Genomic DNA, 27,797 nt, shown 5'->3' on the forward strand with positions numbered 1-27,797 from the left:
ATAGAACAACGTTATTACTCATATTATTATTTTGATATTGTTTATAAATGTCATACAACACAAATTAAACATTACATCCCATTCACGTCATCCTAAACCAATGCCGTGTTACAAGGCTGTTTATTTGTATCTACTTCTTAATAAAGCATTGTCACCTGAAAGTAGTTGAAATTAGGTCAATAAAGCGATGCGACGAAACCGCGATCGCTTGGTTAATTATAATGGCAGCGTTGTAGTTTTGACGCGTGGCGTCTCTCGCAGTTTACACCACAGCAACAAGCTCGAGCTGCACAACCGGTTAGACGCCTCCAAACCCGGAAGACACGCATGTGTAAGGGATGGGGAAGATCTCTTTTCATTTTACTTGATCAAACTTTACCGAAATTCACAAAACTTTGACTCCTGTCAGTCGCTTCGGGTCATACAACAGCTTTGATAAGGATGGCAGCGTCCGCGATCTTCATCCTGGACCTTAAGGGCAAGGTAAGAGCGTGTGCACCTGTCAGAGAAAGGTCGTACAGTTTAAACTCTCAGGATAGACTGTGACAATTCATTTGAACCCGATGTAGCTACAGATAATCGAGGTTAGAAGATCAGTTGCCGAAGTAAATGTATGTATTTACCCACTTGCAGGTTTCTAAAACAACTATGATGTAAATAGGGCACAAGACAGATACTCCCTACCCATCACACCCTTAAAGTTAACAGCACTGTCAATGAAGACAATTGCAATGTTAATGTGTCACATATTGCTTGCTTTTGATTTAAGTAATGGTGTAATAACAAAATATATAACAAAAAAAGTACTTATTTTGTGGACATGGTAAAAAAATGGTAACACTTTACAAAAAGGCGTCATTTGTATAACATTAATGTATAAACTAACATTTATTACAGTATTAATCAATCTTTGCCAATGTTAGTTAATAAAAATTAAGTTGTTCATTGTTTGCTCATGTTAGCTCGCAGTGCATTACCTAATGTTAACAAACACAACTTGTGATTGTTAATAATGCATTAGTAAATGCTAAAACTAACATTAAGTAAGATTAATAAATGCTGTAGAAGTATTGTTCATTCTTAGTTCATTATAACTAATGTGGTTAATTAATGTTAACTAATTAACCTTATTGTAAAGTGTTAGCAAAAAAATTAAGAATATTTTCTTAAAATACATTTTAAATATCCCTGTCTGAAGTCTGAAATGATAATTTTTTTAATGTTTTTGAATAAGTCAGTAAAATAGTAATATTGTGAAATACTGTTGCAATTTAAAAAGACTGTTTTCTGTTTTAATATATTTTAAATTGTAATTTATTCCTGTGGTGGCAAAGCTAATTTTTTGCAATGTCACATGATCCTGGTTAATATTTTTATGTGGACCCTGATTATTTTTTTCTTTAATAAATATATAGTTCATAAAGCATTAATTTGAAATCTTTTGTAAGAGTATAAATGTCTTTACAGCCACTTTTTAGTCAATAATAATGCTTCCTAGCGGAATTAACTGTATTAATTAATTAATTGATTTTTTTTTAATCTTACTTATCCCAAACTTTTGAATGCTAGTGTATCACAGTTTCCACAAAATATTAATCACAAAAAAATAAAAAATAAAAAAATAAATACAAATATTTCTTGAGTGCCAACTAATACTGTAATAAATTCTGAAGGATCGTGTGAGGTCCAGTGTAACGGCTATTGAAAATTCAGCTTTGCCATCACAGGAAAAATGTACATGTTAAAATATATTCAAATAGAAAGCAGTCAATCTAAATTGTAATAATATTTCGCAATATTACTGTTGTTTAATTTTTAATTAAATAAATGCAGCTTTGGTGAGCATATAAGACTTAAAAAAACATAAATTATATATCAAGTAATAATTATATATCAAGAGAATTGTATAAATAAAGAGTAGCTGTGAACACATTTGTGAGATGTTGAAAGTAGTAGTGGATGGATGGGAGTGTTTCCATGAAAACAGAGCCTCGGGGTCTCAGTGGAATGGATTACTCTCCAATATACCCCTGGATTTTGGCAGTGCTGATGAAAGCGGACTTGTCTGTGCCCTAGAGCAATCCAATATCTCCATCTGAAGGAATACTTCAGTACCAGCCACGTTAAAGCCAGACTTCACTGATCTTTAAGTTTCACACTACTATAACACCTTAAATGTATCTGTCAGTGAAAAAGCATTTGATTGTAACTTAGATTGATTAATAGAAGTATTAGTGTAGATATTGTTTCATAGATCATATTGATTGAGCTGTTAACATATTCTCAAGTTGATTTGAGTCTCATGCTGTAAGTGTCCTTTTGGCCCAAGAATTCATTACAAGCGTTTACAGCTTTTGAAGCCAAAAGGAATTCATTTTGCATGACGACTGATGCCAAAAAATAAAAGATTCTCTCTGTTTACTGGGAGAACCTTTGTGTTTGTACATGAGCTTTTGTCTGTTGTATTAATATAGCCATAAAAACACGTCTTTATATGGATTGCACTCAGGTTTGATGTTTTACGACATTCTTGTGCTTTCAACTTTGTTTTCATCTCTAAGGTGCTTATATGTCGAAACTACATGGGCAGTGTGGATATGAATGAGATTGACAGCTTCATGCCTATTATGATGAAGAGAGAGGAAGAAGCAGATTTGTCACCAGTGGTTATTCACGGCTCTACCCACTTCCTGTGGATAAAGCACAGCAACCTCTACCGTATCCTCTATCTGCTTATATTTAAGTATAGAAGTATATTTGTATTTATAACTTTTACAGTAACCGCTTTGCAAATGTGTACTGTATTTACTACTTAACAGATTTTACCCAGTGGTCGCAATAACAAAGAAAAATACCAATGCTGCTCTTGTATACTCCTTCCTGTACAAATTAGTGGAGGTAAGTGTGTTTTATATCTATCAACATGACAGCGCCTTCCATAAAACCTTACACGGCACAATCTTGTTGGCTGTGTAAACATCAACACCCTTAAAATGTGCTGTAGCACTTTTTCTTACTGAAATACTGTATATATAATGCTCTTGTATTGACCATTTGTTTGCAGGTGTTTACTGAATATTTCAAGTCACTGGAGGAAGAGAGTATTCGAGACAATTTTGTGACGGTGTATGAGCTAATGGATGAAGTCATGGACTTTGGATTCCCTCAGACCACTGACAGCAAGATCTTACTAGAGTAAGTTAAAAGTCTGACAGACTTACCATTGAACCTTCACTGCTTAGAAAACACTATTCATCCCTCACTAACAGCGCAATGAGGGGTCACCATTCACTATTCAGACTTAGTGCTATTCATAAGTCACTGTAAATGCTTTGTGTAGAGGGCACAGCTTGACAAAATGCAGTTGTTTGTGTTTTATAATACACACAAGGGATGATTAGACCAGAGAAATGCAATATATTGTCGTATTTAAGTATAAAAAGACATTTTTAAGTCAAATTTGTTGGAAATTCACACAAATTCATTTGAAGATTGAATATTTTTGGCTGACATATCTCTTTCAGCAGACAATAGCACTTTTTTGGTAATTTACCTATAAAAGGTTTGCACTTACATCACGATTTGGTCAGTTACTCGGATGCACGGGCATAAAGGCGATACTCAGATGTAAACAACAGCATGAATTGCATAATTAATGTACCACTGAATACGTTGTTCTGCTAATTTATGCTGTCTCATCCACAGAAAAACCATGTGGAAACTGCTAAATCATATAGAGAAGGATTTAGTAAGCAGGAAACTGCGCAATATTTTGACAAACTTAAGTTAAAGATATGTACAAGCAGTATTAATTAGGATATTAGCTTAATATTTTACCTACCTGACTGAAAATGATAAGAACAAACACAAATGTTGTCAAAATTCTTGCCCTGGAAATCCTGGTTCAGTTTGACCAACCATAAACGCCTGAGGTTCCTTAGACAGTTTTTTGCTCTCTTCTTGTTGATTTGTGTAACTTTTGGTAGTCTGGAGTACTCTAAATGTTTTCCCCGGTCGGACCGATTAGTACAGCTCAAAACATGACAATAATTGATCATTTTCAGCTGCAATAATTGGCAAAATATGAGGGTTTTGTTCGGTTCAGTGGCATTGTTTACGTTTAGTGCCACCAAATTAAAAAACGTGAAATGCTAACTCATTTAGCTAATTAAAAATGTTAATGTTTTACTCTTAAAGAAATGGAAAGTACTTTTTTTTTACAAAGCAAGAACATAAACCAAGAACATTCTAACATAACATAAATAAAAAACATTGTAAAAGCATAAGTAAGTCAGTTCATAAACATCTTTTTAGGATTATAAGTGCTTCTCAGTTTGCTTGCAACCACTTAGCGGATAGCTAATTATTGCTAGCTCTCACTGACAGCAACACAATACCCTGTCAGCCGGGGAAACTTGAGGTTAGAGCACACACACATACACATACACATTTACACTTCTCAGACCTTGTTCTAAAAACAACAATAGATTCTTGTAGAATCTATTTGGAATAAATTAGGAAACCTATTTATTGAATATATAGTGGTTTGTTTTGGTGTAGCTACTCAGATGCTAATGTTCATCAGGGATGATTGAAGACTTACTCTATTATTTGTGTAATGTTAGTGTTTACATTAGTTTCTACTGGAAGTTGTTTTTCTTGTATGATAGATAAGGCTTTGCAGTAAGGTAACTGTGGTATGGAAATACAAAAAAAGAAAAACAAGGTCAGGTGTTTGTGAGCCTGTCTGTCCCAGAGGGCAGCCATGTTCTTCCCATGAGTTTGAATAAGCACCAGAGGTCTGTTTACATACTCACTGAACTTACTTGCTTCACTGACTAGTGACAAATAATGATGCCCATCATATTGGTAAAGACATGCACTGGTGGGCTGATGTATATAGTGCTAATGTTGTTTTCTTGATCATTTTATTTAACCATGTCATTTCCTCTCTAGGTACATCACCCAACAGGGGCATAAGCTGGAGGTGGGAGCGCCACGGCCCCCTGCTACAGTAACTAATGCTGTGTCTTGGAGGTCGGAAGGAATCAAATACAGGAAAAATGAAGTCTTCATGGATGTCATTGAGTCTGTCAACCTATTGGTGAGCTGATTTAAAGGATTAGTTACTATTCGATAATTTACTCACCCCCATGTCATCCAAGATACTCATGTCTTTCTTTCTTCAGTTGCAAAGAAATTAAGTTTTTTGAGAAAAACATTTTTTCTCCATATAGTGGACTTCAATGGTGTCCAAATTGCAGTTTTAGTGCAGCTTTAAAGGGCTCTACACGATCCCAGTTGAGAAATAAGATTTGATCTAGCAAAACAATTGCTCATTTTCTAATAAAATACATAACTTTTAAACCGTGAATGCTCGTCTTGCACAAACTCAACCTCATCCATTACGTAATTAGGCACACGTGACATAGACATAGACATGAAGTTTTTCACCCTACCCTACTTTTTTGAACCGAAAAAACACACAAAGAACTAACCGCTTGTGACTTTTCCAGTTTGATTGCGCAATGCGTCAAGACGTGCATTAAAAAGAAGTATATATATATATATATATATATATATATATATATATAATTTTTTTTTTCTAAGAAAATTACATACCTGGGATTGTATAAAGCAGTGTTTCTCAACTGGTGGGTCGCGACCCACCATATATATGTCATATATAACATTTTCAGTGGGTCACGGAGTGTGTGGTCAAAAAAACAACAAAAGTTTAATTTTTTACTTAACAGTAATAAAATATAGTTTATTTGTAAGTCTTGGTGATTTTCTTATGATTTATCTGTCACTGCTTGTGTACGTTAACAAATAAATAAAAATTAATTATAATTCCTAAAATTATATTATAGTTCCTAAAAATTTGGGTCGCGGCTTGATGACCATGTAAAAATGTGGGTCCCATGGCCTTTGAAGCTGCATTTAAACCACGGTTTGGACCTTCAAACCGACCATTAACAAAAGTGTTTAATTCAGGAATACATTCAAATGTAAAATCACAGTCATCATAGATGTGCCTCATATTAATTTTAATTATTGTATAGTGCATTTGTACAGTTAAATTACTTTTGACCCATTAGTTCTTGTCATATTTCAGCGCATTAAATTTATTTATACACTAACGTTTAAACATTTGGGGGTCAGTAAGTTTTTTTTTTTTTTTAATGAATATAATAAATCATTAATTACATTGTTTCACATGATTTCTATTAAAGATGTCTAGATTAACAATAAATACATTCAGAGCTTTTGAACATTTTACTCATTAAAGAGCCCTAAAAAGTTAGTTTCAACAAAAATATTAAGACCACATTTTTTTAAAGATTAATAATACTAATAGATTTAAAGAAAAAAGATTAATAAATAATAATAATGATTCTTGAGTACCAAATCAGGATAATAGAATGACTTCTGAAGGATCATGTGGCACTAAAGACTGGAGTACTGGCTATTAAAAATTTAGCTTGGCCATTACATAAATATAAATTAATAATTTGAAATACCTGTATACTACCAGTCAAAAATATTTAAATTTTATTGAATTTTAATGTTTTAAAAAAGTCTCTTCTGCTCACCAAGCCTGCATTTATTTGATGCAAAATACAGCAAAAACAGTACAATTCTGAAATATTTTTCATATTTACAATAACTGTTTTCTATTTTAATATATTTTAAAATAATTTAAAATAATTTATTCCTGTGTTCAAAGCTAAATTTCAGCATCATTACTTGAGTCTTCAGTGTCACAATGTCCTTCAGAAATCATTCTAATATGCTGATTTGCTGTTCAAGAAGCATTTTCATGATTCTCTGATGAATAAAAAGATCCTTTTGTTACATTATACACTATACCATTCTAAAGCTTGGAGTCAGTAAATTAATCAAAAGTGATGATAAAGACTAAATGTTACAAAATGTTACTAAAGATTTCTAATCACAGGAATAAATTACATTTTAAAATATATTCAAATAGAAAACAGGTAATTTAAAGAATACAATTATTTCAAAAGTTTACTGTTTTTGCTATACTATTGATCAAATAAATGCAGGCTTGGTGAGCATAAGAGACTTCTTTAAAAAAACATTAAAATCCTACTGTTCAAAAACTTTGTGTATATGTAGTGTATATAAAAATTGAAAACAGTTTTAAATTGTATAATGTTTCTATTTTCGAATGAATGCTATTTCAAAATGTTACTGTTTTAACTGTATTTTTGATCAATAAAAAATAAGTTACAAATAAATTTCGATAAATAACAATATCATAACATGCATTACCTATTTGAAGAAGTAAAAGTAACTTATGTTATATTGTAATATAAAACAGAGCACATTATATTCCTTGTTGTGGAAAAAAACAGCTTTCCACATACTGGATCAGTTTTGCGTATTAAGTGCCAACATCAAACAGCCCACGCTATCGCTCCATCATCCTACTGTACCTCAGCCGACCTTCTTCATGTTCTCCAGGGTCAAGGATCAAGTCTCCAGACTTCCTTAGATTGAAAGAATGAGGAAGCAGCTGCCGTCTTTAAGTTCTTGTTGCCTTTCTTTTCTGCTTCTTAACTCTCAGCCCCCCGACTGGCCTGCTTTTGATGGATTCATTAGCGCTCCTCAGGGTCGGGGGGTCTAAACGCTGGCAGACAGTAGCGCTGAGCAGCACCACTCTTCTGATTAAGAGCTAAATCACGTCTCATTGCTTTCTAATTCTGCATTGCTATTCACCCGTGCAGCTTTCTCGCTCTGGCTTTTTCTGGCTCTTGTATCTGAGAGCCCTCAGAGGTATTGAATCGATGTGGACTTCTTGAGTTTTAGATCTACCTTTTGAGCCCAGCTTGTATGCTTTTAATATTTTATCATAATATAATATATTACATTCCCATATCCCTAGTTATCGCAGCATACTTCAACCCTCTCTTTCCAAGAGCATTATAGCACAAATCACACGGTTACTGCCCTGCCCGACAGAGCGTAATAAATTGTAGATGGCAGTAATGGTGATGAGATGGCAATATCGCACCTTGCCACTCTTTATCGTGCTTTGCATTTATCTTCTCTGTTTTTGTTCGTTATAGGTCAGTGCTACAGGCAGTGTTCTGTGTAGCGAGATTCTGGGCTGCATCAAACTCAAAGTCGTCCTGTCAGGCATGCCTGAGTTAAGGCTCGGACTCAATGACAAAGTTCTCTTCGAGATCACAGGCCGTGAGTATACCTATCTATCTTTAAAACTGAAATGTGTTTTTTGATGTTAAAAGTTTCTCAGTTTTATGTACAGAGACAACTATGCAGCAAGGTAACCATTTGTAGGTTGATTTTTACATTCTGTGGCAACGTAACTGACACGTTCAAGGCCCAGAAAGGTAGTAAGGACATGTATAAAACAGTCCATGTGACATCAGTGCGCAACTTTTTGTGCGCAAAGAAAGCAAAAATGCAGACTTTATTCAGCAGTTTCTTTTCTTCATTGTCAGTCTTATTTTTGAAGTAATGCAGAAAGTGATTTCATTTCAAGGGCTGCTAGTCAAGCAGGCAGTAGATTATCTTAACTAGGGTGACCATATTTTCGTTTTCAAAAAAGAGGACATAGGACGGATGTGTGTGTTGGGGGGTTTGGGGTCCTAGTTTTATTATCAAAATATGTCATTTCCATACCAAAACTAGATATTTCACAGTCACTGTTATGCAGATTGATCACAAACACAGTTAAAAAGCTTCCTACAACAGTGGCCATCATTAACAAAACTAATATCTACCACAAGTAGAATGCAAAATGTTTCAGTACAAGCATTTCAGTCAAATGGAATTGATGCAATAATTCAAACTTTAACCTACGGGAGAAAATCAGCCCAATTCCGTGGAAAAAAATGCGGATTTGGCAACCCTCCATCCAACACAAGCTGCATCCAAAGCGATTTAAATAGTGTACTATATAGTATATACTATACTATATGTGACCCTGGACCACAAAACCAGTCATAAGGTTAAATTTGACAAAACTGAGATTTATACATAATATGAAAGCTCAATAAATAAGCTTTCTATTGATGTATGGTTTGTTAGGATAGGACAATATTTGGCTGAGATACATCTATTTGAAATCAGAAATCTGAGGATGCAAAAAAATCAAAAAGACTGAGAAAATCACATTTAAAGTTGTCCAAATTAGGTTCTTAACAATGCATATTACAAATCAAAAATTACATTTTGATATGTTTACAGTAGGAATTTTACAAAAAATCTTCATGGAACATGAACTTTACTTAATTTCTTAATGATTTTTGGCATAAAAAAAAAAAAAAAAAATTTGACCCATGCAATGTATTTTTGGCTATTGCTACAAATATACCCCAGCGACTTAAGACTGGTTTTGTGGTCCAGGGTCACATATACTAATCTTAGAATGTTTGCGAGAGCGGGATTAAGAAAACAGTCCCGAGAAAACGTACACGACGAATGGCGACTGTAGAAAGCAAAAGCCGAAGCCGAGATTTTGGGCGTTTTGGGAATCCCGGCCGGACGCAAAAGATGACATATATTCACCCTATCTTAAAGGAGTAGTTCACTTTCACAACAAAAATTTACAGATAATGTACTCACCCCCTTGTCATCCTAGATGTTCATGTCTTTCTTTCTACAGTCGTGAGGAAATTATGATTTTTGAGGAAAACATTTCAGGATTTCTCTCCATATAATGGAATTCTATGGTGCCTCAGAGTTTGAACTTCCAAAATGCAGTTTCAGATGGCTCTAAATGATCACAGCCGAGGAAAGAAGGGTCTTATCTAGCAAAATGATGGGCAATTTATATGCTTTTTAACCTCAAATGCTTGTCTTGTCTAGCTCTGTGTTACTCTGTTCAGAGATTAAAAAGTATATAAATTGTACATTTTTTTAGAAAATAACCCATCGTTTCGCTAGATAAGACACTTCTTCCTCAGCTGGGATCATTTAGAGCCCTTTGAAGCTGCATTTTGGAAGTTCAAACTCAGAGGCACCATAGAAGTTCATTATATGGAGGGAAATCCTGAAAAACATAATTTCCTTACGACTAAAGAAAAAAAGACATGAACATCTTTGATGACAAGGGGGTGAGTACATTATCTGTAAATTTTTGTTCTGAAAGTGAACTACTCCTTTAACCTTAATTTAAGCATCTCTCTCATTTGCACTTGTTAGGTGAGTTCCATTCATCTGAGTTTCTTGGTTAATCCTCACCCCAGGCCTAACCCAGCGGGTGTTACTTTCACAACAGGCTAGACCTCAGTTACGTATTCTGCATGTGCGGTATAAATGCAGCTTGAATTCTAGAACAGAGGTGCTTCTGATTTACTCTACTACAAAAACGGAATCAATCAAATTAATTTAACAATAAATATATATCAGTTAATCAGACGCATCTATTAACCAAGTATATGGTGCCTAGTTGTTGACCTCACTAACATTTCGTAGACATTACAAACTATACTTTCATTTTACTTGCAGGAAACTGTTTTATCAGATATGGTTTCAGGGAAGTGAAAAAGACCTGGTTGTTTCCTGTGCCACTTCCCACTATAAAGCTGAAGTGTGGTGCAAACTATTGTAAACACAGTTGTAGGTAGAAGGTGCCAATCGGTTATTGCTTCAGTTGCTGAAATGTCTCTTTTCAGTGCAGCAGTATAATGAGAATTAGACAAGTGAAACACTGCCCTCCACAGGCTCAAGATGGGAAATGCAAGTTTTTATTATGGTAAAGATCTAAATATCAGAGATTAAGATAATAGTATTTTTTCTAAAAATGTTGATTTGACACACATGCTCACGATACAAAGCGATCAGTTACATTTTTATTTATTTATTTATTTTAACCATTTGATGTATGAATTGTTACAACAAATGGAAGATTTTAATGTTATTTTATTATTTTTTATATACTCTTTTAATATCTAACAATATTTTGGATTAGCATTTGTTTTTATATTTTCAGTTTTAGTTTAAGTTTTACTAATTTTGTTCTTTGTTAATTTTTTTTAAAAGAAATATTTTTATTTAGCTTTATTTTAGTTTTAGTAATTGTAGTACTTTACCTTATTTTATTTAGCTCATAAGTCAACATTTGTTTATTATCTATCTGTCTGTCTATCCACAGTTGAGGTCAAACGTTTACATACACCTTGTAGAAGCTGCAAAATGATAATTAATTGACCAAAATAAGAGGGATTATACAAAATGCATGTTATTTTTTATGTAGTACTGACCTGAATAAGATATTTCACATAAAAGACACGTATTCCACAAAAGAAAATAATAGTTGAATTTACAAAAATGACCTCATTCAAAAGTTTACATACGCTTGATTCGTAATACCGCATTGCTACCTGAATGAACCACAGCTTTGTTTTTTTTTGTTTAGTGATAATTGTTCATGAGTCCCTTGTGTATCCTGAACAGTTAAACTGCCTGCTGCTGTTCTTCAGAAAAATCCATCAGGTCCCACAGCTTTTTAGTTTTTTTTAGCATTTCTGTTAATTTGAACCCTTTATAACAATAAACAGATTTTGAGATCCATCTATCACACTGTGGACAACTGAGGAACTCATATGCAATATTACAGAAGGTATTACAGATCAGTGTCGCCAAGTCCGCAGTTTTCCTGCGGAATTGGGCTGCCGCAGGTTGTTTTTTATGTCCGCAAGTTGAAGCTACCCCAATAATGTGATATTTAGCCCCTTGAATGCAAATTTTACCAAGTGAACCCTGGCAAAAAACGTGTGTTTTACCCCCCGGATCGAGATTTTTACCAGGGGACCCCCTCGAAACACAATTGGGCTACTTTTGAGCCAGTTTTGAGCAGCAATTGGGCAGATTTTGTTATGAAAACATGGCAACCCTGCTCTAGAGTGAAAAGAGCACTAAGAGCCGAGATGTGAAAACTTTTGAACAGAATGAAGATGTGTACATTTTTCTTGTTTTGCCTAAATATTATATTTTTATTATTTAGAATTGCCTGTCAGAATCTACAGAAGATACTTACATGTTTCTCAAAAGACAAAATAAGTAAAATTTACCCTGACCTTTAAATTCCAAAAGTTTTCACCCCTCGGCTCTATCTATCCAACCATTCACTAAACGGCTTGTCCTCTTTAGGACTCTCAAGGATGCTGAAGTATTTACATAATTATATAGAGTTGTTTCACGTCTAAATTACAGGTCAGACCTGCTATCTTTAGAGAGCTTTTACAGCCGAGTCAAAAGATATGTACCTTAAAGTGTACCTTTGCGTCTGAACACCAACCACTTTCCCTGAAGCCGCTGCCTGTGGGCCCTGGGGAACCAATCAGAGAGCTATAAGAGAGCATCCTAACCCCTTTCCGACCTTTAGTCCCTGCAGTTGATGTCATCAGTAGGTGCTGCAGCGGCTCCCAGCAGGTCTCATCTGCGGCAGAGGACACAGACACCCAGAGCTTCTGATCTGACCTCTGTGTTCCAGCTCAAACCTCTGAGAGCTCTTTCATGTTCCACCGTAAATGTCACTCCTGGATGGAGCGGAATACATTCATAAATATAAAGGGAGGCTCACGCACGCACACATTCCTGCTGCTGAAATCCCACAGCTCTGTGGTATTAGTGAGTTTTAGGGCTCAGAGGCCCTGAGTCATTAAGAAGCTCTTCTGTAGTCAATGCCTTTCCCTTTGCTGAGGTCAAACAAATAAACTACCTCCACACTTACCTGGGTGCACAGAACTGCTATTGTTTGCAATTTCCAGAAAACACATTGGGAGGCTCTGTGTGTGAATATGTGGTGTGTGTGTGTGTGTGTGTGTGTGTGTGTGTGTGTGTGTGTGTGTGTGTGTGTGTGTGTGTGTGCAGCCTTCAACTTGATTAACTAGCTTTACACAAATTATAATCATCAGTGACCACTTTTCTTATATTAGAATTCACCCCGCTCTCTCTCTCTCTCTGGGCTTCTGTTTGGCTTTCTCTCAGGAGAGAAGAGCAAGTCTGTGGAGCTGGAAGATGTGAAATTTCATCAGTGTGTGCGTCTCTCTCGCTTTGAGAATGACCGGACTATCTCTTTCATCCCACCTGATGGAGAATCTGAACTAATGTCTTACAGACTCAACACCACGGTCAGTGCTGCATCTATAAAACTCTTCCATCAGTGAGTTTAGACATGTTTTGACTGATGTCTTCATAATGCATAGTAATTTGAAACATCAAAGTTAATGTAATTAATTAATGTGTTGATTTATAACATAGCTATTTTTTAGACTGTTGTAGTGATATGGTTTCAGAGAGCTTTATTTAAATAAAAATATACAAGAATCAAAGAATGTGGATATGAGGAGAAAACAAGACCAGATCTTCAAAGCAAACAACATGCAAAGAATTTGAAATTAAAAGACAAAAACAAAAACATGAAACAAAGGTTGTTCAATAGGATACTCGCATTCTGTACTACGCTTATTATTTCTGTAGTATACCTGTATAAAATGTACAGTCAAACCAAACTTATTCAGACACCTTCAACATTTCTCACATTATAACAGTTTATTTGCTGTAGTTTAGAAAATGGTAATAAAATATGACAAGAACTCAGAAATACACTGTGTCAGAACAAATCCATCTTGATAATGTCAGATAACTTTGATAGAAAGGTATGTAACAAAACATGGTCAGGTCAAAGGTTCTAATAAAACTGGTCCCAAATTTTTTATCAATTTTACAGGTATTTTACTGAAGAATAATATGTTACAGTTTACTTTATTTTGCTATTTTCACTTACACTTACATAAATGAACTATAAAACTAGTGAAAAAATATATCTGGTGTCTAAATTTTTGGTTTGACTGTATGTAGTAAAAAGCATTTCAATTTATTTTCCACTTCCAGTGTAAGGAAATGAATTGGAAGTAGGTTTGACAAATAAATTTGCTCATTGTTAAAATACATTTTTATATACAAAATTGCATTCAAATGATATTTTTTATGTGAAGATATATATGTCACTATGTATACACTACCTTTTAAAAGTTTGGGGTCATTATGATTTTTAATGTTTTAAAAGAAGTTTTTTTTAACCACGAAGGCTGCATTTATTTGATTTAAACACAGTTATACAGTTAATATTGTAAAATATTATTGCAATTTAAAATAATAGTTTTCTTTTTTAATATACTTTAAAATATAATTAATTTCTGTGATGCAAGCTGAATTTTCTTCAGTCACTACTTCAAAAATCATTCAAATATGCTGATTTATTATCGATGTTGAAAACAATTGCTGCCTAATAACAACAGCATTTATTTAAAATTGAAATCTTTTTTAACAATATACACTACCGTTCAAAAGTTTTGGGTCAGTATTTTTTTTTCTTTTTTTTTGATAGAAATTAATACTTTTATTTAGCGCGGATGTGTTAAATTGATAAAAGGTGATAGTAAAGATTTATATTGTTAGAAAAGATGCTGCACTTTTAAACTTTGTATTTATCAGAGAATCCTGAAAAAGTATCACAGATTCCAAAAAAATATTACAACATTACATTACAACAAAAATGTTTCCAACATTGATAATAAATCAGCATATTAGAGTAATTTCTGAAGGATCATATGACACTAAAGACTGGAGTAATGATGCTGAAAATTCAGCTTTGTGTTACAGAAATTTTAAATTATAATAATATTTCACAATATTACTGTTTTTTTTTTCTTTATTTTTGATCAAGTAAATGTAGCCTTGATGTACAGAAGCGATTCCTTTACTAAACAATAACATATATATTCTATATAATGCATTCAATAGTAATATTACTTTTTAAAATGATGTTATGCTGTTGGTAATGTTACTGTTTTTAATTCATTTATAAAGATTGTCAAAAAGGCAAGTCAGTGTCTCAATAAGTGGCATCAGACTTACTGCTCTATTCTTTTCTCTGTCACTGCTGTGTTCTGACAGGTGAAGCCTCTAATATGGATTGAGAGCGTAATAGAGAAGTTCTCTCACAGTCGAGTAGAGATCAAGGTTAAGGTAGAGCTGCACACATACACACAATCAACACACTCCACTGATTCTTGCTTTGCCTCTTTCAGCAGCTCACTCCCTGCTTTCAGTAATTAGCTTTCAGGCTTCTGTCCTGGGGAATGGCTCGAAGTTTACCTGAGCTGTGTCCAAAGACTTGTCAGATTCTGACATAAACATGCTTTGTCCGATTGCCCTTGCTCTACTGAAGCTTTAGTTTCTCAAAGTGTAGCTTTGGAAGTTTTACTGAGAGTGCGAAGTTGTGCTATAGTTCTTCCATCTGTTCTTCAGGCCCGCAGTCAGTTCAAGAGCCGCTCCACTGCCAACAATGTGTCCATCTTAGTTCCTGTTCCCAGTGACGCTGACTCCCCCAAATTTAAGACCACCACGGGCCAGGCTAAATGGGCTCCTGAGAAGAGCGCTGTAGAATGGAACATTAAGTCCTTCCCTGTGAGTAGCATACCTGGTTTGCTTATGTTTTGCAAGATGTTTGAGAGCTTTGGGTTTTGTTTTCATTTTATTAGTTTAATTTTTGTCATTTCATATATTGCTTGCAATTTTTGTTTATATAATTTATTTAATTTAATAAATAGTTTTTTATTAATTGTATGTCTTGTTTTTAAGTTTTTTTATTAGTTTTATTTTTTCAGTTTATATATTGCTTGTGATTTTCATTTTATTTTTTTATTTAATTAATTTTATTTTTCTTTTATGTCTATTTTTTTATTTTAAATTTTTACATTTTAAATTTATTTTTTTTAGTTTCCCAGTTGATATATTGCTTATATATAATAATTTATTTAATTTATTAAATTTTATTTATTTTATTTTTTTAATTTTTCAGTTTATCATATGTATAATAATTTTTTTTTATTTTGTTTGTTTTTGTTATTTTGTTTTTATTTTATTTTAGATTATATATTGCTCGTAAATTTTTTTGTATATATTTTATTTTATTATTTTTATTTTATGTCTTGTTTTACATTTTTTTATTTATTTTGATTTTATTTCATTTGTTTTATTTTTTCAGTTTATATATTGCTTGGGATTTTTTTGTTGTATACATTAATTTATTTTACTTTATTAATTTTATTGTTCTTTTAAGTCTTGTTTTAAATGTTTTATTTATTTTGTTTTTATTTTATTAGTTTTATTTTTTCTGCTTATATTTTGCTTGTGAATTTTTGTTGTATACATTTTATTTTTTATTTTATTCATTAAATTTTTTATGTCTTGTTTTTATGTTTTTAATCTAATTTATTTTTGTTTTATGTCTTTTTTCATTTTTTATTTATTTTGTTTTTATTTTATTTGGTTTAGTTTTTTCTGTTTATATATTGCTTTCCATTTTTGTATATATGATTTGTTTTATTTTATTAGTTTTGTTCTTTCCGTTTATATATTGCTTATGAATTTTTTGTTGTATACATTTGATTTTTTGTTTTATTAATTTTATTTTTCGTTTTAGATCTTGTTTTCCATTTTTTTATTGGTTTTTATAAGTTTTATTTTTTCAGTTTATATATTGCTTACATTTTTTTGCATATATAATTTACTTGATTTATTTCAGTTTATATATTGGCTGTGAATTTTTGTTGTATACATTTTATTTTAATTTATTAATTGTATTTTTTATGTCAGATTTTTATTTTGTTTTGTTTTATTTTTTTGTCATATTTTTATTTGGTTTTATTTTATTTTGTCCATTTTAGTTTATTTCTTTCTCTTTGCCTCTACAATTAAAGACAAAGCCTATAAAAAAAACTTTTTTATCTAGTCTTTAAAGGAAATCAAAAATAGCACAAGCCAAGATGTAGTGAACTTATAATTTTGTGTCTTATTATGTCTAGATAGTGGCAAAACCAGCTTTTTTGTTTTTTAATCTTAAGAATAAAGACATGGGGGACTTTTTTAGGCTTGAAAGGCCATAATTCGGTTCTGGAGTTTTATGCTGTTGCAAACCTTGTAGAGACAGGGAAGTTTCTATCACCCACTTAGGAATCTGACTCAGAAGACTCATTTAGAACTGAACCGTTAATTAGGACTTACGACTGAAGTGATGATTGTTGCAGTGTTAATTAGATAGTTAAATGTGTCAAAAACTAATTATGTGTCTTTACTTGTTGAAGGGCGGCAAAGAGTTCATGATGCGAGCTCATTTTGGACTGCCAAGCGTGGAAAGCGGCGAACTCGAGGGCAAGCGACCAATCACAGTGAAGTTTGAGATTCCTTATTTCACAGTCTCAGGCATTCAGGTGCAACAAAACACATATTTACTCTAAAATATTCTTTGATACTGCTTACAGTGCACTAGATTCGATTTTTTGTAATCCATTTTGTTTGTGTGGTAACAATCACAGGTGCGATACTTGAAGATTATCGAGAAGAGCGGATATCAGGCATTACCGTGGGTGCGCTATATTACTCAGAGTGGAGGTGAGACATTTTCAGAAATTCCCTTACGCTTACTCAAATATCATTCTGATAGGAGGTTTACCTTCACCATGCATTAAAAGTTCAGTAAACATGAGCCCTACTCTGTCTGCCACACACACACACACACACACACACACACACACACACACACACACACACACACACACACACACACACACACACACACACACACACACACACACACACACAGTTTGTAATAGTGTAGACTATATCAGTTTTCCATTTGCATCAGCGACACCAGAGAGAGAGTCACTCTAATCCTTCAGCCCTGTTCACTTATTCATAAGAAATGCAAAACAGACATCAAATCTTAAATCACAAAGGAATTCTTCAGATATATCCAAACACCCAAATGTCAATAACATATTCAAATGCCTTCAGTTAAACTTTAATGCAGTTGTTGACTTTACTTGAACATTTTTGACAGATTATCAACTGAGGACCAACTGAGAGAGCGAGAGAGAGAGAGAGAGAGAGAGAGGACAGCGCCTGTGTGTTCTGTCTCTCCTTTTTTTATCTGTGAGACAGCTATGGTTTTTTACACAGCAGTCGGACTGCAATTGCTTTTGTCACCTATCAGGTTTTACTAATTAAACAAAGTAAGACTGGAAAGTTACTGAAAACCCTTATGAAACAAATTGATTTTGGAATATAAACCAAAAGTTGGATTACAGAAACATCGTTGAATCTACTTTTATGGGCCATTCTATAGAATTGGTGCAAACTGCTGTCGCACAAACAAAAAAACACGTTTAAAAAGCATTTAAGTATTTAAATCTTAGATGTTTACTAAGATCCTTCTATTATCAATTGAAACCCACAGTAATATTTAAAATATCAGCAAGCTTAATAAATATAAAGTCATCATTTAAGGGGTACTTTTAATTGTGAGGTGGCTGTCCCATCATTTTGAGGTAAATAAGTTCAAACCCTGCTGAAAAAACAGCTTGGCTGGTTTTAGCTGGTCATAGCTGGTCAGTAGGCTGGTTTTAGAGGGGTGTTGGCCTTTTTCCCAGCCTGGACAGGCTGGTCTTTGCTGGTCAGGCTGGGAGACCACCAGCTGAAACCAGCCTGGACAGGTTGAGAGACCAGCTAAAACCAGGTACTTCCATCTTAAACCAGCTAAGACCAGCCACCCAGCCTAGGCTGGTTTTAGCTGTTTTTTTCAGCAGGGCAATTTTGAATATCCGTGTAACCTTAAAGAAAGTCACTACCAAACAATTTTTTTTTGTAATTCCATAATATTTAGTTTTTATATGTGTACGACTGTTCCTAACCATGTGCTGATTAGCATCTTTGAGCTAGGTTCAAAAGATCTAAAACTGAAACATGTCATCATTGTTTCGGTAGTAACAAAAGGGAACACATAATCACATAAACACAGGACAAATATTTAAAAACTTTCTGAAAATATAATATGAGAATTAACTGCACTATTACTAGAAATGTGTACAGTAACTTGGATATTATACAATTTAGAAAAAGACACATTTCAGAATGTTTCCAACTTTGTAGAATGGCCCTTATATGTTCTGTTTCAAGATATATTTTTACCTTCATGTCGTTCCAAACCTGTATGTATTTCTTTTTTTTTTAAACACAAAAGAATCCAATTATACAATAAATATCAGTAGAATTTAATGTTGTTATTGTTTTGGACCCCATTTGCTTTATGGGTTACAGGTTCAGGGTTATTAACGTAATTAAAAAAAATCTATTACTTTAATTAAAGTAAAACATTAACTCCTTAGTATTCCTGTCAAATTTAACAAATTTAATGAATGAATGTACAGTTGAAGTCAAAAGTTTACATAAACCTTGCAGAATCTGCAAAGACGTTAACATAATCCACAAGAGAAAATAATAGTTGCATTTATGAAAATGACCCCATTCAAAAGTTTATATACACTTTATCCTTAATACTGTGCTGTTACCTGAATGATCCACAGCTGTTTTTTTTATTTTTTTATTTTTTTGGTTTGGTGATAGTTGTCCCTTGTTTGTCCTGAACTATTTAACTGCCCAATCTTCTTCAGAAAAGTTCTTTATGTCTTACGGATTCTTTTTTTTTTTTTTTCAGCATTTTTGTGTATTTGAACCCTTTCCAACAATGACTGTATGATTTTGAGATCCATCTTTTCACACTGAGGACAACTGAGGGACTCATATGAAACTATTACAGAAAGTTTAAATGCTAACTGATGATCTAGAAGGAAAAACAATGCATCAAGAGCCGGGGGTGTAAACTTTTGAGCAGAATCAGGATGTTTACATTTGTCTTATTTTACCTAAATATCATTTAGTATTGCCCTTCAGAAGCTACAGAAGATACTTACATGTTAGACAAAATAAGTAAAATTTACCCTGATCTTCAAATTCAAAAAGTTTTCACCCTTAATGCATCATTTTTCCTCACATTAGTGACCTCAAGATCATGCAGTCATTGTTGGGTATTGTTGGTCAACTTATTCAATTTGTGGACATCTTTTATGTGAAATATCTTATTCAGGTCAGTACTAAATAAAAAATAACATGCATTTTGTACATGTAAAAACATTTTGCAGATTCTGCAAGGTCTATGTAAACCTTTGACTTCAACTGTATCAGTGTTGTTTTCGTCAACGATGACGAAATCATTTCGTTGACGCCACTTTTTTCATGACGATAACGAGACAATGACGAGATAAAAATGGCTCGTTGATGACTAAAACATGACGAGACGTGTGTGAGTTTTCGTTGACGAGACGAGAATAGACGAAAATGTTAGTGGGTGGTCCGTCAGACGTTTAAAATGCATGACATTTCCGCTTATTGTGCATGCCAATTAAAACTTAAAAAGTATCTGACGCTATGGCAAGCCGTTTTAGCATTAAACACTCTTTGCTATACTAGTATGGCAAGCCGTTTTAGCATTCCATCCTTGTTTGTCTTTTATATTCTAAAACATACCTTCATTATTGTAATTATTGGTGAAAATAGTCGATCCGGAAGCTCACATTGTGTTGAACTATAGATCTGCTATTTTCAGAACTTATAAGTGACACTACCTAACAGCAAAATACTTACTGACCTACATTAATTTGTTAAAAGACTACCTTTTTCCCTTTTTTTGACTAAAACTAGACTAAAACCTTTTTGACTTTTCGTCGACTAAAACTAGACTAAAACCTTTTTGACTTTTCGTCGACTAAAATTGGACTAAAACTATCACATATAGAAGTGACTAAAATTTGACTAAAACTAAGAAGCATTTTAGTCCAAAAGACTAAGACTAAGACTAAATCTAAGATGGTTGTCAAAAACAACACTGAACTGTATATCCACCCTCATAATGAGATTTAAACAATAATGTGATTAAACGTTACCTGATGTAAACACAATACTTTGATGAAATTGTGCAATAAGCACAAAACTGTAGCAACCATAATCGTCTCACAGTAAAACAGACACGTAAACATCTTACTCTGATTATTGGGAACAATCACATTATTGGTGCTATACTAAAATAACACTGTGCACATTTGGAACGACATGGGGGTGATTTTTTTTTTTGACATAATCTTTGTTTGTATTCAAATTATCCCTCTAACTTATGTCAGATTCTCACTTAAGCTGCTTATTTTCATTTCTGCTGTAGGTGGCGGGACTATCTCTCTGTGTGATATGATCTTATGTCTGTAGAGCTGTAAACATAACCACAGGCCCAATGAAATGAATACCTTGTGCTCAAAATCAATGATTAATAAGGCAGCGAACTGTTAGGACACCACTGTAACACTATATTTTCACCAGAGTGGCTCGTATCTTTTCTTTGACTTGGTTTGTTTGTGCTCATTTAAAATACCACGAATGCCTACACGCTTTTATAGGTGGAAATGCTTAATGACATTACCATGAACCAACTCAGCTGCATGTTGATGCTGTATTAATATTGATTGCATTTGTTTCTTTAATACACAGCAGTCAACACATCTGATCACACATTATTTTTTGTATGTCATTGAAAGTGTTCACTGGGAAAAGCCTCTTAGATTTTCTACTTTCAGCATGCATTGCACCACTTGTTTTATTTGTGCGACGTTTGTGTGTGTGTTTATGTGTGTGTGTGTGTATGTGTGGAATACTATCTGCCAGGTAGCAGAATATATTATTTGTCACGTCAAAATGGCTTCCTCCCTCATTTATTTACCAAAGGTCAATGGCGTGACAACATCTGATATTTATTTCACACTGAATATGAAATATGTATTTTTGATCTTTTTTTATTGACAACTTTTTCGCTCAATACTATAATAAAGGTCATTGTGAGAAAATAAATGGATTTTTGTTTTGGCAAGCATTTTTGTGATTATTTTCTGTGCTGTGTGGAAAGGTTTTTTTATTTACCTATGGATATTCTGGCTATTGAAATAAATTGTTGATTTATGCAGGGGTATGACTATGAGCAAATGGATAAAGTATTTTCTTTTTCAATCATCCATGAATATGGGTGTTGTACGCATTCTTTTTTTGCTCGTTTTCATTCTTATCAGTCTCAACACATGACAGGCCAATAGATGGGTGACAATGGGTCACAGAGTCAGCTATTGTTTACTTGGTGACTGAGCAGCTGTTGCACAATAGCCAGTTTGTTGTTGGTAAGAACAGGCATTGCTCAATACCACCCAGCCCATGATAACGGTCCCTCAGCCCATTACTGGCCTTTTCAGAACTTACTTCTTTCTTCACACAACAGGCTATGGATGAATGACTCAGTGAAACAGTGAAACTGAAACATTTTAACCAGCCAGTAGCTTACAGTTATTTCTAGATTTAAAAAAAATAATATGTCCTTATTTTGAAACGAGAAAGAAAATGCAATGAATCTTGCTTCATAATGACTTTTAACCAAATCCCTATGGAAAACCGATTCCGCCACTTAAAAAAATAGTTCTTGCAACTTTTTATCTCACAATTTAGACTTTTTTCATAGAATTGTGTGATATAAACTTGCAATTGCGAGTTATAAAGTCAGAATTGGGAAATATAAACGTACAATTCTGACTACTTTTCTCGTGAATGCGAATTTGTAACTCACAATTCTGACATTTTAGCAAATGTGAGTTTGTAACTTTCTTCAGGTTCTGAATTCTGACTTTTTTTTGTCCAAATAATGAGATATAAACTCAAAAGACTTTTTTCTTGCAACTCCAAGTTTGTATCTCACAATTCAGACTTTTTTCTTGCAATTCTGACTTTTTTTGTAGAATCTTCAGAAATAAACTTGCAATTGTGAGTTATAAAGTCCAGTTTGGGGGGAATTTCTCAGAATTGCAAGCTTATATCACACAATTCTAACTTTATTTCTCAGAACTTTCTCAGAAGTTCATGTCACACAATTGCGAGAAAAAAGGTTTTAAAGTCACAATTACCTTTTTTCCTGAATAAAAATAAAAAAGATTATTGTGACTTTTTATCTCACAATTCTGTGACAGAATTGCGTTGATATCTCAAACTCTCAACTGCGACTTATAAAGTCAGAATTGTTCTCGCAAATTCGAGTTTCTAACTCGCCATTCTGACTTTTTTCTTACAATTCTGACTTTTTGTCTCAAAATTGTGAGATATAAACTCACAATTCGGACTTTTTTCAGATTATTTTTTTAAATACACTTGCAATTGTGAGTTATAAAGTCCAATTTTGAGGGGGAAAAAAACTATGTTCTCAGAATTGCAAGTATGTATCTTACATTTCTGACTTTATAACTCGCAATTGCCAGTTTGTATCTCATAATTCTGAAAAAAGCCAGAATTGTAAGTTTGTATTACACAATTTTAACTCACAATTCTGACTTTTTTCTTGCAATTGCAAGTTTATATCTGGTAATTCACTCTCTTTTTTGTAGAATTTTCAAAAATATAAACTTGCAATTCTGACTTGATAACTCTCAATTGTGAGTTTATATCACAATTGTGACTTTATTTCTCAGAAATGCAGGAATGTATCTCACATTTCTGACTTTATTACTCGCAAATGTATTTTAAGATATGAACTTGCAATTCTGAGAACATATCAGTCTTTTTTCCCCTCAAAATTGGACTTTATAACTCACAATTGCAAGTTTATATCTCAAAATTCTGAAAAAAAGGCAGAATTGCAAGTTTGTATCACCTTTTTTACTGAATATAAATAAAAAAGGTTATTGTGACTTTTTATCTCACAATTCTGCGTTGATAAAAAACTCGCAATAGCGAGTTATAAAGTCAAAATTGCAAAATATAAACTCACAATTCTGACTTTTTTTCTGTCACAATTGCGAGTTAGTAACTCGTAATTCTGACTTTTTTCTCACAATTATGTCTTATTTCTCAAAATTGTGAGTTTGTAACTCAACAATTCTGGGTTTTCTTGCAATTCTGACTTTTTTTCTGTCACAATTGCGAGTTAGTAACTGGTAATTCTGACTTTTTTTCTCACAATTATGTCTTATTTCTCAAAATTGTGAGTTTGTAACTCAACAATTCTGGGTTTTCTTGCAATTCTGACTTTTTTTCCGAATTGTGAGATAAACTTACAGATATAAACTTGCAATTGTCCAATTAAATCCAATTTTGAGGGGGAAAAAAGACTGATATGTTCTCAGAATTGCAAGTTTATATCTCACAATTCTGAGAGAGTTTATATCACGCAATTCTGACTTTCAGAATTTTTCAGAATTGCGAGTATACATCTCAAATTTCTGACTTTATAACTCACCATTGACTTTTTATTTTAGAATCCTGACTTTTTGTTACAGAATTGTGAAATAAACTCACAACTGCGAGTTATGAAGTCAGAATTGCGAGTTATAAACTATAAATTCTGTTTTTTATTGCAAATGACTTTTTTCTCTGAATTGTGAAATATAAACACTTTTTTTTCTCACAATTGCAAGTTTATATCTCACAATTCTGACTTTATAACTCGCAATTGCGAATTTATATCACACAATTCTCACTTTATTTTTCTTAGAATTGAAAGTATATATCTCACAATTCTGACTTTATAACTTGCAATTGCGAGTTTATATCTCACAATTCTGCCAGAATTGCGAGTTTATATCACGCAGTTGTGAGAAAAGTCTGAATTGTGAGAAAAAAGTCACAATTACCGTTTTTATTTTTATTCAGTGGCAGAAACAGGTTTCCATAAAATTCAGTCTATGGTGGCCCCCAAAAATATTTGGACACCTAAGCCACAATGCGTGAATGTCAGTGCATATAAAACTAAATAACAATCCAAGTGGCATCTGCAATCAAATATGCTTGGCCTTTCCTCAAAAGTTCACTGAGCCATTTTTGCAATGAGTTTTATTCATCTTACTCCAGGATAATTTTAGTGGATGTTTGTGATGCACGTCAGGGTACGTCCACACTAATCAGAATATACTCCATCCATACTAACATTTTCAAGCCTTTTCTAGAAGTTGATCCACACTGGCATGTGTGTAAACACTAAAATCTGCTGCACATACTTAAAGTGTCTTTAAACACTCACTAAGATGATACAGAGAGACTAGACATAATAAAATTAAAATGCTGTTCTACACACGATCATACTCACTGTTGCGTCAACGTCACAACAGCCATTTCATGGTCTAAAACACACCTGTCATCTTGTTTTGCCACAGGACAGCAAATGCGAATAAATATTCTGTCATCTTTGCAGGAATAAAATATAAAGATGGTACAAAGTAACATCTTTAGTAACACTATGAAAGTGAATAGCAGGCACAACAGTGCTAGTGGAACCTTATAAAGAGGTCAGTTTTCATTGTACAAAAAGTGATGGACATAAGGCAAAATTTTAGAAAAATATGCATTTTAAGATTAATCTAGATTAATGTGGATGTAGCCCCTGTTCCCCTTAATGGGATAGTTCACGCAAAAATGAAAATTCAGTCATTAATTACTCACCCTAATGTTGCTCCAAACCCGTAAGACCTTTGTTCATCTTCAGGACACAAATTAAGATATTTTTGATGAAATTCAAGAGTGCAGAATACAAAAAGTATTCTTGTAGCTTCATAACATTGCGGTTGAACCAGTGATTTATGTAAGGGATAATCAACGGTTTGCCGTGCATTAAAGGATTTTAAATGCACGACGTGGAGGCTAATAACCGCCCGACGCGAAGCGGAGTCCCTAGTTAGAAGTAATGATGGAGCAGAGCCGTTGAAGTTTTTTAAAGGCTCTGAAATGGAGCGGTTGCAATACATGTTGTTATTACTATTATACAAATTAGAGTGTTTATGAATGGTTATGGCGATGCATGGTATATTTGCATATTGTATAAATGAAAGTAAAACCGGCGAGGTGAGGCTCTGTCTTGTTTTATTTAACCACAGGATAGTTAAATACAGGCTGTGTGTGGGAAAGAAAGTGTGCGAGATAAGACCACAATCTGTTCATCTGTTAACGTCTAAACATATACATTTTGACTATATTTATTAGATACATACGTTTATATGTATTTTATATGTATTTAAATTTGAAAATAAGATAAATTACAATATTTATTTATGTTATATCATAATCTGCGTGTCCCTGCCGTTGATTTGCTTTGATGACGTTCCAGGGCATTCCAAATGAGCGATTATGAAGTCCACTTCAACGGATATACCGTGCTAAGGGAGTAGGGAGCAGTGAACACTGCGTAGGGACCCTGTCGATCGGAACGCACCTTCAGTCTAGAGATAACCCATAATGCACTGTGAGAGTCGTGCGTCGATTAAATTCCCGCGTCTCACCAGAGGATGGCGCCCGCAACTGAATCATCTATCCGTTCATTTTACAACGCGCTCGTCCATGGCGTACTACAGCGTACAATTAGGGTTACCACTTTTAATACCCAAAAATAAGGGACGCATTCGCGGGGGGGGGGGGGGGGGGGGTGTTCATGTGAGTTGTGCATATAATATGGGACGTCCTGAATAAGAACTGATCATTGTTTTGTTTTTTCTACTGATTAGACTCTAAAGTCTAATAATGTCACATTTCTCAGAAAAGAACCGTCAAGTACACCAATAAATAAAACGGACATTAAAGCAGAAATGCAAATAAATAAGTAAGTAAAAATTCACGAGCACTTTGTAGTATTATCTCTCAGTCCTGAGCGTCTAAATGAAAAGCGCTCTGCAAGCGCGTTCTCTCTGTGTTGTTTCTGAAACTACCATCACTGTAATATGCGCGCACACTTAAAATCAATCGCGGCTGGCTTGACCGTGTTTTTCTGAACCGCGGCTGGCTTTACCGCAGTGATTATTTGCATGAGACGCTGCTTTAAAAATATTATAAAAAATACGGGACAAAACCCGTCCCGTATTGATTCAAAACGGGACGCGCAATTTCATTCTCAAATACGGGACGATTCCGTATTTTAAGGGACGGGTGGCAACCCTACAATACAGGTACAAGTTCGTTGTAAATTGATTATTAAATTGTTTAACTAGGATTCATACCTAATTTCCGTGACAGAGTTCAAGATAAATCCCTTAATCTTACTACTGGAACTGCCCCTTTCAAATGATTATTACCAAAGTCCTTTTAAGACAAGTCATGTCACTCGGCGGCCATCTTTGAAACGCCTCTCGGGCATCAAAGTGCAGGTCCTATCTCTTTGAATGGGGAAACATCAAATTCTCCAAAACTGTTCGCCAAATTTACGATTAAATTTCATATTTGAAATCTCCAAAGAAATCCAACAAGAACTGCCTCATAAATATAGTTCCTTGTGCTTGAATAGCGTTAAAAAAACGCTTATTTTTCCGGCTAGATGAGCCAGTGCACATGCGCAGTACTGAACGCATGTCGCAACCGGGACTTCTAACGGCAGATGCAGTGACGCGGTGACTTTACTAATCAACGATTGGCTCTTTCACTTCGCGGCCATGATGACCATTTCATTGTTCCCCATTCAAAACTACATGAGTGACATGTAGGGTTACCACTTTTAATACCCAAAAATAAGGGACGCATTCGGGAGGGGGAGGGGGAGGGGGGGTTGGATGGGGGCTGGGGGGGGGGGGGTCATCTCAAAAATGCTGCAGTAAAAAGGTATGAGTTGTGCATATAATATGGGACGTCCTGAATAAGAACTGATCATTGTTTTTTTTTCTACTTTTTAGAAATGGGGTCTATATACCCCGTTAAAATGTAATCATGTCCCATATCTCAAAAATGCTGCCGTAAAAAGGTTTCATATGAGTTGTGCATATAATATGGGACGTCCTGAATAAGAACTGATCACTGTTTTTTTTTTCTACTTTTTAGAAATGGGGTCTATATACCCCGTTAAAATG

General features: G+C 33.9%; 1 protein-coding gene across 1 annotated transcript; it reads left to right on the plus strand.

The window, feature by feature from the left end:
- Positions 1 to 348: 348 nt before the first annotated feature.
- On the plus strand, positions 349 to 21,806 carry ap1m3 (adaptor related protein complex 1 subunit mu 3). The gene is made up of 12 exons (XM_073851835.1): positions 349 to 483; positions 2,562 to 2,718; positions 2,831 to 2,898; positions 3,065 to 3,195; positions 4,957 to 5,104; positions 8,097 to 8,221; positions 12,980 to 13,130; positions 14,959 to 15,030; positions 15,313 to 15,471; positions 17,151 to 17,276; positions 17,382 to 17,457; positions 17,906 to 21,806. Exons 1-12 carry the CDS (start codon positions 442 to 444, stop codon positions 17,926 to 17,928), a joined length of 1,278 nt encoding a protein of 425 aa, XP_073707936.1. The 5' UTR covers positions 349 to 441; the 3' UTR covers positions 17,929 to 21,806.
- The last annotated feature ends 5,991 nt before the right edge of the window (positions 21,807 to 27,797 follow it).

The sequence above is a fragment of the Garra rufa genome, chromosome 12, assembly GCF_049309525.1.
Source record: "Garra rufa chromosome 12, GarRuf1.0, whole genome shotgun sequence".
NCBI lineage: Eukaryota > Metazoa > Chordata > Actinopteri > Cypriniformes > Cyprinidae > Garra > Garra rufa.

Coding starts and splice junctions, on each gene's coding strand:
- ap1m3 (XM_073851835.1), top strand. CDS start 442: ATGGCAGCGTCCGCGATCTTCATCCTGGACCTTAAGGGCAAG. Junction 484..2,561: donor TCCTGGACCTTAAGGGCAAG/GTAAGAGCGTGT, acceptor TTCATCTCTAAG/GTGCTTATATGTCGAAACTA. Junction 15,472..17,150: donor GGAACATTAAGTCCTTCCCT/GTGAGTAGCATA, acceptor TACTTGTTGAAG/GGCGGCAAAGAGTTCATGAT.